The sequence below is a fragment of the Siphateles boraxobius genome, unplaced genomic scaffold, assembly GCF_051911475.1.
Source record: "Siphateles boraxobius isolate OS27281-9 unplaced genomic scaffold, OSU_SipBor_1 2, whole genome shotgun sequence".
Lineage (NCBI taxonomy): Eukaryota > Metazoa > Chordata > Actinopteri > Cypriniformes > Leuciscidae > Siphateles > Siphateles boraxobius.
In genome coordinates this window covers 17952988-17967417 of record NW_027508810.1, presented here as the reverse complement: position 1 = coordinate 17967417, position 14430 = coordinate 17952988, and the positions used below count along the sequence as shown (strand labels likewise).

General features: G+C 37.7%; 2 protein-coding genes across 17 annotated transcripts in view; one reads left to right on the top strand and one right to left on the bottom strand.

The window, feature by feature from the left end:
• Positions 1-3000, top strand: part of dlg3 (discs, large homolog 3 (Drosophila)) — a 98610-nt gene extending 95610 nt beyond the window's left edge. For all 15 annotated transcript variants that reach the window (XM_077236269.1, XM_077236264.1, XM_077236261.1 and 12 more), the window contains one exon: positions 38-3000. In XM_077236269.1, the coding sequence (XP_077092384.1) occupies positions 38-144 (107 nt within the window). In that variant the 3' untranslated portion in view covers positions 145-3000. The remainder of the gene's footprint in view (positions 1-37) is intronic.
• Positions 3001-3166: 166 nt separating this feature from the next.
• On the bottom strand, positions 3167-12861 carry tex11 (testis expressed 11). Of its 2 annotated transcripts, none has more exons than XM_077236275.1 (29): positions 12707-12861; positions 12352-12470; positions 12075-12159; positions 11795-11874; positions 11525-11605; positions 11250-11369; positions 10991-11071; positions 10778-10863; positions 10467-10524; positions 10098-10193; positions 9921-10002; positions 9754-9832; positions 9501-9652; positions 9275-9360; positions 8542-8679; positions 8327-8429; positions 7433-7551; positions 7197-7282; positions 7041-7094; positions 6918-6958; positions 6771-6845; positions 6605-6675; positions 6390-6506; positions 5538-5610; positions 5278-5427; positions 4572-4680; positions 4290-4410; positions 3738-3905; positions 3167-3388 (listed from the first exon to the last, which is right to left on the bottom strand). In XM_077236275.1, the coding sequence occupies exons 1-29, from the start codon at positions 12732-12734 to the stop codon at positions 3317-3319; spliced, it is 2730 nt and encodes a 909-aa protein (XP_077092390.1). In that variant the 5' UTR covers positions 12735-12861; the 3' UTR covers positions 3167-3316. The 2 variants fall into 2 exon arrangements, with proteins under 2 accessions (XP_077092390.1, XP_077092391.1); XM_077236276.1 differs by having other exon boundaries at positions 3187-3388; positions 7433-7545.
• Between the last annotated feature and the right edge of the window lie 1569 nt (positions 12862-14430).

The following is a 14430-nucleotide window of genomic DNA, read 5'->3' as shown; positions in this document are numbered from 1 at the left end:
TTGCTCTCTCTCTCTTTCTCTCTCTGTCTCTCTACAGCCATAGTCCAGGGTGACTCGCTAGACGAGATCTATAATAAAATCAAGCTGATCATAGAGGAGCAGTCAGGCCCTTACATCTGGATCCCATCCGCAGAGAAGCTCTGAGCTCGCTGACTCCATGGAGCCCACCGCCTGACCCCCTACACCCACTTCCACCTGACACCTTTCCTTCCCTTTCACTGATATGTTTCATATCAAGTTTTAGTGTCATCATTATGTTACCCTCAAATGAAAAACGTCTTATCACCATTAGTGTGACTGTGCACACCCCTGCATGAGTTTCTCAGCAATTCCATTCAAGATTGGAAATGCCATTCCTAAAGAAATTTTTTGTCATGTAAAACAAAAAAGGGAAACCTGAGCGAATCCTTTCATGGCTTTCGGATGGACTTGATGATTATGATGTTGAGAATGTCTTAAAGCGAGAACGGCGAGCCGGAGATGGTGACACGAGTGGAAACCTTGTATATGTTCATTCGGTTTCATTGAAAGACATTCGCGGATGCTGTGCGAGGTTTTCTACAAGGACTAGATACAGATCAAGCCTGCTGATGGTACCGTCACTGCTCATATTTATAAGTGGAGAAACTTCAAAACTGACGGTGATCTTCAGTACTCACAAACCAGCTCGCTTTATTCGATCGGCTGCCTGGCCAATTTGTATGGCAACACGGTCTGAGACAGAACAAAATGGAAAACGGGGTTCGAGTCTATACATTTATATTACTGACATCACATGGAAAATAAAAATCCTACGGAGAGATTTTATTACATAATATGAAATGATACGGTACACATTTTACACTTCACTAGATTTGTCTACTTGGAGGGCTGTTAGATTTCATTTACTTGTCTTTGGGTTTTTGTGTTCTTTCTTTCTTGTGGTTTTAGCTGCTCTGTATTAAAGATGGGGGTAGAGAGGTGTAACTGGGCTCTCTGCAGAGCACCAAACTGCCTTACGATGAATAAACGCTTCTGTAAAATTCCTGTCAATCGTGGTGGGGAATGACACTATTCAACCGATCAGTGCTTAGCAGGAGACTCGATTTTAGTGCTATTTGTGTGAGTTTCCCATCATCCTATTGGAGGCCTAACTTGTGAGTGCAATAGACTTAAGTGTCTTACCTCTGTGAAATCCTTTTTTGCGAATCTTTTTTGTCTTAAGCGAAATCCAATTTTGGCCACCATTGGAGTTGTTGAAAAGCTGACAGCCCACTTGCACTTTCTCTGCCTTCCATGACTATATTCTCTTCAGACTGAACGGTAACAAGGTACTGTCCTGTTTGCTGCCCTGGATCGCAGCCTTAAAACGGGTAGAATCAAGACAATAATTGTATTGGATGTCCTTCTTGATATTAAAGCGTTAGTGGAGCCTGAAATTGACAGTTTTCCCCAGAACTCGACGATGGTTTGATTAAATCTGCTCTTTGCTATGACAGCTTTTAAACGATTTTTTTTTGTTCTTCTTTATTTCCGGGCTGATGTTTACTTCACTGTGTTGAGCCTTGTGCTGGGGCGAGCTTGGCGAGCTCAGGAATCTGATGGATAACTTTTTTTTTTCTTCTTTTTTTTATGCAACAAAAGGGCCACAATAATATTGTGATCGTGTAGAGCAAGTATGAACTCAAAGGGATTTCCTCTCCTCTAACTAAACACCCAGACATGCTGATATATTATACTTGTGTATTCTAAATATTTAGTCCTTTTTTAAATTTGAAATACTTTGTAAGCATTATGTCTGTGGTTGCCCTTGGGTTCAGCTGGAGAGAACGGAATCGTGATGAATGGGACTGTGCTCAAGGATACATTAGTACAGTACTTCCTTCGATCTCTTCGCCCCCTCAAGAAGGCACTTCTTTCTTTCTGTATTGAGAAGTCTGGATCCCGCAGAAAGCAAGGGATGTTCCTGGGCCCACTCTCACCCCCTGCCCCTGCAGGCATTTTCTAAACAGGTGTGATCACCTGCCAAGCGTCTCGAAATCAGCTGTCATACCTGTGTCAAAACCAGAGTTCAGGGAATAATCGAAGGGAACAGAGCCATTTATAAACTGCTTACAGACTGTTTTAATGGGTATGATAGCTGTAAAGTGTAAATATCCCCCCTCACTTGTGCTTCATGCATGTGTGATACAACTGGGACAAACATGTTTTATAAATCACAAATGTCAGGTAAGTAAACTTTGAATTTATTCTGAGATTAATTTCCATACAAATGTGCCGTAATGTTGGTATTTCTCTATAGAAAAAAAATATCTACAGCTGCCTATCGGAACTTTTTTTTTTTTTAGCGAGTCGGGAATCAGCTTCCCTACAATACGGCCTGTCTACTTGTGATATCTTGTGGAAATTGTCTGAGTGTATAGATGAAAAACAAATGTAAAAATATATATATAAAAAGACATGCGGACAGCAAGCCGTAGAGTGATATTAAAGTAAACCAGGAGCATAAATTACTCATTTATCGTAGATCTGGTCCTCCGAGGTGACAAGCAGAACAGCGGCTGACCGTTCGCTCCATTGATGCTGGTCAGCCGTGTTGGTGAAGCCCAAAGAATTTTAATTCATTGTACTATATTTCTAATGAAGTGGATTGAATCAGAGCAGCTCTGGCGTACTAATGAGGGTCTCTGCTCCAGAAGACATGAGCGTGAAATGGGGAGTGAAGGGGTCTGGTTTGTCTTTTTGAGTGATTATGATTTGTTGATGTGACAGCACACCTGTGCAGCAAGTGCTTGCAAATATGAACCCTTTGATTGTACAGTAGTGTCCTCCCCATGATTACAGGTGGTTCAACCTATCAGGACACAAGGAAAACTGCTCTTTTATATCCTGGTCAGGAGGGAACACAGTCCTACCAATTATTATTATTATTATTTTTTTGTTTAGTTTTATTTCTTTTTTTGGACTGGACAAGAGTTTATTTGTTTGGAAATAAACTATGTGACTCTGTTACGACTTCAATGCATGCATTTTTATTTGTTTTTGTATCGCAATGCAGATGTTTTGACTTGAACTAGTCAACCAAGGACAGCTTAAACAAATAACCGAATGACAGGTAATAAAATAATACTGCCAAATATATATATATATATATATATTTCAGATTAAATGAATACAAAAAATTCTATTTTTTTAACATTTCATAACTGTACGAACAAACCCTCAGATGCATTATACATCTCTTAGCTTGTCAAAAACATGCACAGAAATTCACACTACATATTAAACACGTGCCATTAGACCTGAGATCTCCATCTGCGACTGAAGCTGCCATCATTCATTCTTCAATAATAAGATTCTTCTTTGCTTTATCCAGCCTGTCCAACACCTCACTGTACAGACCCGCCATCTGGGGAGTCACATTTCATGTATTTTATTCACACCTTGCTGCATTTTCTTTTCCTAACCAACATGAAAAAAAGGTTTTTAATGAATATTATCTTGTGACTTCCTGAAACTCGGATGTGGAATTATTGCCAAATGACACATTTAAACTCTACTAGCTGAACTAAACCTCCCTATTGTATGCTGCTCGAACTACCTTCATAGCTGCAACTACTCCTGCTCTGATAAAACCTCCAAATGAGGTGACAAAATAAAGAAAAACAGCTTGCACACCTGACTTGAGGCAAGAAGAATATGAAAATGACATCCGTCACCTTGGGTCGAGTGCTCAAACAGCTGTAGAGCGACGTTACCTGAGTCTGATAGCTGTCCTGCAGGGAGCCCAGGTGCCGCAGGAAGCTCATTCCCAGCCCGCACCACCTCTCTGCCTCGGGGTACTGGGCCAGACTGTACAGCAGGATTCCCGTATTCCACGCTCGGGTCAGCAGCCACAGGATCTCCAGCTCTGGAAAGTCCTCGGGCTGTGTGAGAAGAGAAGACGCCTGTTTGTGACGGTTCAAATGGAGAAATCAGATATTTACATTTAAACGCTAGCTGGAAAGTTATATAATGCAACTTCATATCGATAGTGTCATGAACGTCACAAATTTAGAACTGAACCCTGATTGATGCTTATGCAAGCTTTCTGCAACACTAGTTCAAGATAAAGGATACGGGCGATACTTTCAAATTAGCATTCAAATTGCCAGGAAGAGGCTGGTGAATGGAGCATCTGCTAACTGAGGCATAACTAAAAGCCCATTGACAGAAACAGGAGATTCTTTCAAAGATGGGGATAATTGCAGGGCTGAGCTGCAGCGGGTTGTGTGTGACGGACGGTTGCTGAGTCAACGTAACCAACTCACTGCAGTGGCAATGATGGAAAGAGCTTGCTCATAGTAGCCCCACACTTCCTCCAACACGCAGGGCTGCAACTCGGACACACCGCTCGGAAGGGTCAGCTGAATCAGGCTGTGTAAACAGTTACTGTGACACACACACACACACACACACACACACACACACACACACACACACACACACACACACACACATATATATGTATAAGGTGTGTGTCACATGAGGAACAATTTGATGTCTTCTGTTATCCATCATTCTGTAAGTAACAAACACTCGGCTAGTCTGACCTGCAGCGTGTGAGGTCGACCTGTGGTTGTTTCCTGTGTAAAGACAGGGCGATCCTCAGTGCCTTCTTGCACAGAATGGGGAAATGGGCTGGTGGTTCCATTGCCAAGGCTGTAGACACAAAGAACAGGACTATCAGAGCATTTACTGGCCTTTCGTACTCTACCCTTCCAAAGTTTGGGGTCGTAAAGATTTTTTATTGTTGTTGAAAGAAGTCTCATATGCTCACCAAGGATGCATTTATTTGATCACAGCACAGTAAAAACTGTAATATTATTACAATTTAAAATAACTGTTTTCTATTTGAATATATTTTAAAATGTAATTTATTCCTGTGATGCAGAGCTGAATTTTCAGCATCATTACTCTAGTCTTCAGTGTCACATGATCCTTCAGAAATCATTCTAATATGCTGATTTGATGATTTGAAGATTTTTTTTTTATTATTATTATCAATGTTGAAAACAGTTTATTATTTTTTTGTATATTTTTGTGGACACTGGTGCATTTTTTTAAAATTCTTTTTTGATCAATTTAATGTATCCTTGCTAAATACAAGTATTAATTCCTTTCAAAAATGTTTTTATAAAAAACGTACAGACCTCAAACTTTTTAAAGGTATATTTACATACAGTCGAAATTTCACCGTCCATAAATGCTTGAAATATTTAATTCTTTAAAATGGGAGTTATGGTTGGAGAAGCTGACCTGCGATCATTTCTAACAGCTTGGGCTCAATGTGATCCAGCTCCAAAACTGATTCGAGCACAGATTCAAGCTTGGCATCATTTAATTTGGCCCGGGCTTCAAACTCATAGAGCAGCAATAATGTGTCAGTTTTGTCTTTAGGGGAAGTGCCTAATTGAGGAAAGAAAGTACCAAAATTCTTACAATCCTTGTTATTGTGAAAAAACGGGGTATAACTTACTCCTGCATTAGTAAAAGAATAAAAATAGTATATGTGAGACCTGATGCTCTGATGGTCATCCAGATCTCTTTACAGAGCTGGATGTGCTCTAGAGTCTGGGTCAGCAGCTCAGTCTGAAAGCACAGCAGATATTATACACTGCACCCTCTGCTGGTTAGTCGTGGTAACAATCAGAGAACATAAGTGCTTTTCAACCTTTTTAACTCTAAAGTCTACTTTAGACTAACAAAAAAATTGTTTAATAATATTATTTGTTATGTACATATTAAATGTTAAATAAAAATTATATTTTAATTTTGCAGCCCCCTCGAAACACTTCCAAGGGGGCCTAAAGATCATTACTTTTTTTATTTTTATATTGATATTTCTTATTTTAATTCCCCTACTCAACAACTGTTTTTATTTTATTTTAAGTATCAGATAAAAGAACAAAAGGGAGCCTAATTTTTAAAAGTGTGATTTACATACCTGGAAAAAATAATGTAAATTAATAAATTGGGTAAAAAATCCACTGGGTAGAAACTGTGAGTAAAAATTTTTTTTTTAAATCCTTATTTTCCCTTATTATCCTGTATATCACAAACAACTGGAGAATTAATTGGTTAAAAAGAGAAGGAACCTTGAAGAATATTAGCTCCTAAAAGTTCTAGAATCCTTACATTTAATTTATAGAAACTAGGTCCCTTAAATATTGTTGTGGACAATGGGGGCCCAAGTGGAGGGTTCGTAGCAATCTTAGAATTTCGAATGCATTTAAACATAAAACTTAAGTCCACATTCTGAATTTGTGTTGTCTCAAGTTTCATACTTCATCATGTCCTTAGAAAGCAAGAAAAACGCCTCTTACCTACTGGTTAATGTTTAGTCAGGTGAAAATGAATGTGTGATCCACCTGTTGCTCATTGTTATCAGAGCTCCTACAGATCTCCAGAGAGGCAGCAGCAGCCATCAGCAGACACGTCTTCTGCCCCATCAACACAGCTCGGTCTGAGGCGCACAGCTGTGACAGCTGCCCAGCCAGACAGCACATCAGACATCTCACTTTAACTACACCCAACTCTTGTGGATTCGTCTTTAGATCATTATAAACTAGCCTACCGAATTTACCTGGAAGGAGAGAAGAAAGAAATCCCTCATCCTCATAGGACTGTGCTCACACTGCAGGGCTGAGTTCCACGCTGAGAGTTATTAAGACAAAACATACACAGCCAATTACACAGAACCACCAAATAGTTAAAAGTGTCTCAACAGTAGGAGGTTTAAGAATAAGCACCAATTCTCCTGAACCAGTTGGCCTCTTCTGCTCCCTGGCCTTGAATACGACTGATTTGTGATACTTTTTGTAGAGCTGTAAATGCAATATGCATACATCAATGTAGAGAAACATAACAGTGTAATGAAAGATTATGGTTAAACATACCTGTCTTTAGGTACGACAAGAGGGTGTCCAAGTTGGCATTCCTGTTTTAATAATAGATAAGAGTGTGACATAGATACACAGCTTTTGCTGGATGTCAGAATTCTGCACCATTGATCTACTAACCTGTTTTCATCACTAATGTTTTCCATTGTTGAAAGAACAAGTCGTACTAAACACCTAGGGGAGAAAGATAAAGAAATGATGTTTCTGTACCAAAGATACTTATGCTCACCGATTTAAGCATTATGTGCTAAAGCTCACAGTGAATGTGTGACTGACCTCAAGGCCGTGAGGATTTGAGCAACATCTTGTGAGTGTTCACACACACACTCTAGGGCTTTGATGGCTGTTTCCTGCTGCTCGTGCTGCGGTGAAAAATCACTGCTGAAGTACATCCGAGGTACTAACAATTATGTGGCATATTAACCTCCCCAAATGCACAGTGACTGCTGTCTTGAACCATTATTGTGGAGGAATATACAGGATCAATAGTGAGAGAACAGTCACATGCCAACCTCAAGGGCGATCTGCGCTGCCAGGCTGAGGAGGTTTGCTGCAGCGTTCCCGGTCACTAGGAGTCTGTCCTCACTGGCGACTGGAGTCTGAGCGCCAATCTCTCTCAGAGCCACTGCAGCTTAGTCACACACATTAAAGACAGACATTCATATCAAAAGATATGTTATTAAAAAGTCATTTTATAGTGATTTCTGGAGGTGATTTCCATTTGTACACTACTGTTCAAATGTTTGGGGTGGGTGGGATTTTTTTCCTTTTATTGTTTCCTATTTGATTATATTTTAAAATTTGATTTATTCCTGTGAAGGCAAAGCTGAATTTTCAGCATCATTACTCAGCGCTTCAGTGTCACATGATCCTTCGGAAATCATTCTAATATGATGACTTGGTGCTCAAGAAACATTTCTAATTATTATTATTATCAATGTACAAAACAGTTGCTGCTTCATATTTATTTGAAACCATGATAAAAAAAAATAATAATTCAGGGTTCCTTGATTAATTCAAAAGAACGGTATTTATTTAAAATAGAAATGTATAACATTATATATGTCTTAACTGTCTTTTAAAAAATAACAACTTTTTGCCACAAACTTTTGAACAGTAGTGTATGTAAGGTACCAGTCCTTGGAGTTAATATATTTAAATGGTTATATATATATATATATATATATATATATATATATATAGTACAAATAAAAAAAAGGTATTCAGGTATTCTACACATGTACAAAGATCGGTATGCACCAGATCCATTAACTACAAAAAATGTACTACAAAACATGACATTTCAAGGCTTGGAATTCACAGCTGTAAAACTCTCTGATATTTTCTAAGCTATTTTACAGCGAAACTCCTGAGACACGCATATTAATTTTCCTTAGATCCATTACCTTTCTCTGTATTGTTCATCATGACAGCGATCTTGTAGATGTTGAACTGTGTAAAAATGTTGTTTGGATCAATCCTTGCTGCCTCTTCTACAGCCTCTTTTGCCTTCAAAAAGATTTTAATAATATGCAAAATTTTACAACAAACATGTAGTAAAAGTGCTGTACATAAACTTGCATGCATGTAATGAGATGTCCGTCATTAATTTGTCAACTACCTTGTCAAGTTGTTGCAGGTTCAGGAAACAGCTGGTTCGGTTTCTTTGCAGTTTAGCAAGGTTTTGATCCAACTCACCAGCTTTGTAGAAACTCAGTGAGTAGTTATACCACTCCAGAGCTTCAGAATAATTGTTGGCCTATGGAAGACGACAACAAACATGACAGCTGTCTGACAGAAATCACAACTACTTGATCATGGTGGAAACATACAGGACTATCACCCTTATTTCGCAATGCAGAAGTAAGCTATTTTCTTTGCGAGACTTCCGATCCATTAGCTGCTAACTACAAGAACAACAAAATGCAGTAAACTGCAAAACTATTTGCGCTATGAACCAGTGTGTAAATAATAATGATAATAAATTCAAATAATATGATAACAAATTCAAGTTTGCGATATAGAGTTGCATTACGGACTGTTTTTGGACAAGTAAAATAACTGCAAGCAAATGACACCGGAAGCCTCACACATTCAAGTTCTTATTTTTACGCTCTTACGTTAAAAACACATTTCCTGTACTGATTGTAGGGGAAAATCTTTTTATACAAACTACCAAAAAATGTCTGGATACATTAAGACTTTCTTACAAAAGACATGTATCATGGTTTTCACAACAATATTAAGCAGAACAACTATTTATGGACCCCTAAAAAGAGATAATAATACTCTGGTTGGTAGTTATTTAAAAAGAGCTATGAGGGAGAGGGGAGGTGTACACATTAAACGTATACTTCATAGTGTTTGGAAGCTCTATCCCACAGCAGAAGGTGAAGAGATGATAGAGTCTGTGGTGCTAGTTGTTTTCCAGTGTAATGTCCTAAAACAGAAGGTAAACACACAACTCAGTTAGAATTGTTTAATAAAACAAAACAACATGAAACACATTCTTGGTGACAAACATAGAATGAAAACTACTCAGTTACTTCACTGGGTAACAAAATAATGTGTTTTGAGTACCAGTGATAGCATCCTCGATCTTCTGCTTGGCCAGCAGCTCTTTGTCCCGCTGCAGCAGCAGCTCTATATGCATGAGCAGAGCAGAGCCCAGTTCAGGAGATGACTCAAAGTGCTGACACACTCTTTTCAGGAAGTCAAAGGCCAGAGGCTCCCTGAAACAGCAACATGTTCAAGTAATGCCTGTTCCTTTGAAGCACAGATTTCAAGAAGATTATTTTTTTTGGTGCCTGTTTAGAAAGATGAGAGAGCATACCTGTTCTCGTTCACGAGCAGTTTTACTGTGCTCAAGCACACTTCCAGAGGAACCTCACTGTCCAGTAGCTCGGACATCCCTGGCAGAACGTGGGAGAGGGAGGGAAACATTTGTGGGGTGGAAAAATACTATCCACAAACTGATTTCAGTAGTGTAACTGGGCTCACCAGATTTTACTGCATCATCTGGGCTACAGCTTTTCACTAAGATACGAATCTTCAGGTAGAGGCCTGACAACTGCATATGCTCCTGAAAAAAGAAAAGAAAAACAGTATGGTGTGTGCTACAGCCGAATCTGGTGTACTTTGACAAGATCTGGTTGCACTAGAATAGAAATGCTTTACCTTATTAGCCAAGCTCACAGCATGAATAGCTTTCTCCATGTACTTCTGACAGTCCCACTCCAAATAAACTGTTGCAAGTAGTCTCAAGACTTTGGCCTGGAGGAATGGGAAATAAGATTACAATGCAGTTAATGCAAATAAAATAAAAAAACACTGAAAAATTCTATTTAAATATTAAATAAACAGACAGTTGTAGGATGTGGACATTAAATGTGAATGTTTGTGAATGTTTTTTTACTCATTTATTATGCTGATAAAATAATTTGTAATGAGAAAAAATTATTATTTTTTTCTAAATGCAACATTTTCATTAGTGGTCTCAGATTTTTTTGACCCCACAGTATATCAGTTTTGACTTATATTTCTTACTTGCATCTCTGATCCTGGTGAGTATTTCAAATTCATCTTGCCAATATCATAACTTTGGCTGAAATGCATAATAAGTATTTATGTTAAGTTGAAAAAATCTTACAAAACAAGGAAAAATGTCTTTATGGTAGGGCTCTAAAATCGATTAATCGCATCTAACATGGCTCGCCATCACAGGAGTTATTTTAAATTGTAATTGTACTCTTTTTACTTTATTTTTGATTTGTTTTATACTGTATTTCTTTAAAGAATATTAAAAAATCATACCAATCACAAACTTTTAAACGATAATGTATACTAGAGATCCCTACCTGAGCCAAAATGTGCTCTCTTCATGCTTTCCCTGACTGTAAGTGAGAACCCCAAAGTTGTAACAGATGAGAGAGAGATATCCAGTCTAAAGGAGATTTCACAAAAAGTGTTTTTATTTCCTTTTTATAGTCTGTATTTTCTAAATCTCTCTTTCACAAATCAGAATAAACCAATGACACCACTAAACATGCTGACGCCAACAGTTTGCCCACCTCTTTAGGGAGACGGAGAAGCATTTCTTTACATCGCTGCATGCATGACACTGCCTCCTGATGTTGCTCCTGAGAAACTGCCTGTACAGAATACATACAAGATAACTTAAATTTGAGGAAATAAAGGTCAACATGTTTGTGTAAATTGTAAAAAAAAAAAAAAAAAAAAAAAAATGCCCTAAACTCTCTCAAAGACAAAATATATGCATATTAATTTTAGGCTTCGTAGTCACTGCACATGCTAAGCAGGTCTGCTCACAGATTCAGCTTGATAAGACAAAATCCGCAGCAAGTCTTTCTCTATGTCTCCCTTTGGTGTGTTTATATCTTCTGCACAATATCCATGGGAAGTTAGTCTGCTGTAAAGAGTCTCCAGGCTCTGTGAAAGTAGCATATTCTTTGTTTCTTGTTATTACAGTCCCTAAGTATTTGAATAATATTACAGGTATTTTTAATGTTCCAATATACAATGACTATATATTTTTTATTTTTGCCATACATGTCATATCTATTTTTCTATGCCTTCATACGTACATTGACAGCCATGCTCAAAAAAACATCAGCAAGTTTGGGTTGTTTACAATCAAGCCATGTTCTCCCTGTTTTACTGGCCATCTGAGGAACAGAGATTTCAGTGTTTTAGTAATATACAATAAAATATGACAGGAACATGCATAAAGGATGGTAATTAACAAATCTACAGTGCCTTAAAATGAACCCCTCCATCAATCACTGTCTTACACATGAATGTTAAATTAGTATAGGCTAAACAAATAAAACTGATGGAACAAGTGAGTGACTAACCAGTATCTGCTTGCGAACAAAAGTCTCGGATGGGTTATTAGGCCTGCATAAATACAGAAGTCTGCATGCCACATGACGCACTGAAACATGAGTTTGTAGTGTATCAAATAATTGACATCTGTGAAAACATCTGGGGATACACTTTAAAACTTTCTTTTGTTAGTATATTACAAAATAAATAGTGACAGAAAACAGACAGACAGACAGACAGACTGACTGACAACCAGATCCATTAATAGACAAACAGAAAGATAGACTACTGAGAGACAGACAGATAGACCTTTGGCCTTTTGCTCTTCAGTAATAGTTGAGCCAACACGTTTGGTCACAGCCCAGTTCCACAACTGTATGGCGATTTCCTCCAACTACAAAAATTAACATATTTTTAAATTCATTATCTAAGCATAATTACCAGATTTCAATGGAAGCTATTTGTTAACATAAAAAGAAAAGAAAAATGATGTCGAGAAAATTAATACGTGATAGTGACATAAGACATAAAACAATTACACATGATCTTTAAGGGCTTCCGTAGATTTCAACTGAGGTTGGCATACCTGTGAATCCTGTAGTTGTGCTGCGCCATCTAGAGTTAAGATTTCTTTGAAGAGCGCCTCAATCACCTCATCTAAACTTGAATCGACGACCTGTCTGTGGAGAAGCTTCTCTGACAGACCTGTGAAAGACAGTCAACCTTCAAACACGAAACAGCTTCACATACTTTTAAATCACTTCAGTGCAAGGTACGTTGAAATAATTAAAACAGATGATACTAAAATGACTAATGATATCCATAAGAGATTAATTATTTTGTTTTAACCTGCATAATAGCTTATCCCTGACGTAACGTAGATAACTAACGTTAAGTTACCACATATCTTCATATTACCACAAAATATAGGCTATTCTTACTTTTTACATCGACTGCAAACTGCTCCATATTACTGTCCGTTTTGTGTATTTTAATACACAAGTAGAGTAACGTAATTTGAAATATATTGTGTTAGTAGTTTCTGTGTGACCGTGACAGAAAAGCTCCTCTCCCAACCATCCACCGCCAAAACGCGCGCGAGAACCCAGTATGACCTATGATGAGTATGACCCCGCGCGCTGTAATACTGCTGTATGGCCACAAGGTGGTGTCTCACACACGGTTATATTCACCTCTCGTTCAAATATTTCATATTCAGATTTAAGCAGCTTTATGGGCGTGGTAAATCAAAGCTTATCATTGCTACAACAATAAAGCTTATTAGTAACATCGTAGATTACAATTTGCTCTGTGCAAAAGATCGAATAAATATAAAAAAAATAATAGAAAATAAAACATCCTAAAGGACAGATGTAAGTAATTTTTTCAGATAACTGAAGAACTACTGTTTTCAAGCGTACATGCTGCTACATATTTAGAATTCTCAACTCTGTCCTTGTTGAAAGGTTTGAACCTTATGGTATAATAGCATTGTTTAAGCATGATATCCATCACCTTGTGGTATTAGAACCTCATTCACCCCAAAGAAAGCTTGCTTTGATGATAATGCTGGGTTTTTTTGTTTTAACAGGGGAGGTCATTGTTGAGCTGAAGGAAAGAGCTCAAGCTGCGTACACAGAATAGGTTGTGAAGTCTCTTATTGTGTTCACTGCTCTAGATTAAAAAATAAGATGTCTTAAAAGCCCACTCCTCTCAGTGTGCGGCTTCCAGCAATTGTTTCTGTCTGAGTCTTATCTAGCCACAGCACTGGCCTGAGGGAAATGTGTGATCAGTTCAGAGGGCTTGATTGCACAGGAGAAAGAAAAAACAAACATGATCCTTGTGACAAGTGGCCAGAGCGATCCACAAATATTTCCTAAAGTCAGCTACATAAATAATATTAAAATAACAGACATATTTATACATTTGTGCCATATTTAAAAATAGTTCTACTTTGGTAGAAAATTCATTAGTTGCTAGATAAATGTTATTTTGTTGTAGATTCAAGAAATACCTAAATCAGATCTCTGCTGCCGAACCAGGAAACATCACCAGAAATGTCTTGGTTAAAGGATTTTCCTCCGAAAGTATGTACAGCAGAAGGAGATTTTAAGCTTCTTTAAATAAAACAAAATACAAGCATTTTTAATTATATAATAACTAATAAATAATAATTTATATATAAAATAATGCAGAATAAAATGCCATCATTTAAATAGGTATAAACCTCATCAAAAGTAGGTTGAGATAACTAAAACCTGAACATTAACAGGCTACCTTCACTTTGAGTCACAAAAGTAACCGATAAACTGTTATCAGTCACCCTTATAATCACATTATCCTCCAATCAATATTGAAGAAAGAAAAAAACACACGTAACATTAACATTATACCTCATCAGTAGCAAATTAAACTGTAGGCCTACTGTATTCTGACACAAGACCAAAACAGATTGACCATCTTATTCTGAGCATTTAAAGTGATATAGATGGAAGGACATGAATGGACAATGTGTTGCCAGACGTTGCAGGGAGCGTGTCCTCATTTGTAGCATCAAAAAGACAAACAGTCTGTGGTGCATCCATTCACCATGGGGTGTTGGAAGGTGAAAAGAAGCCCCGGGATTATTTACATTGATATAAAATTAGCTGCACATCCTGTTTCT

What these genes read in the sequence shown, in the direction of transcription:
- tex11 (XM_077236275.1), bottom strand. Translation starts at nt 12,734, where the DNA reads ATGGAGCAGTTTGCAGTCGATGTAAAAA. An exon ending in GAGCTTCCAAACACTATGAA is followed by an intron (nt 8,680 to 9,274) that starts GTATACGTTTAA and finishes CGTCTTCCATAG; the next exon opens with GCCAACAATTATTCTGAAGC. An exon ending in AGGACAGCTATCAGACTCAG is followed by an intron (nt 3,389 to 3,737) that starts GTAACGTCGCTC and finishes GTGACTCCCCAG; the next exon opens with ATGGCGGGTCTGTACAGTGA.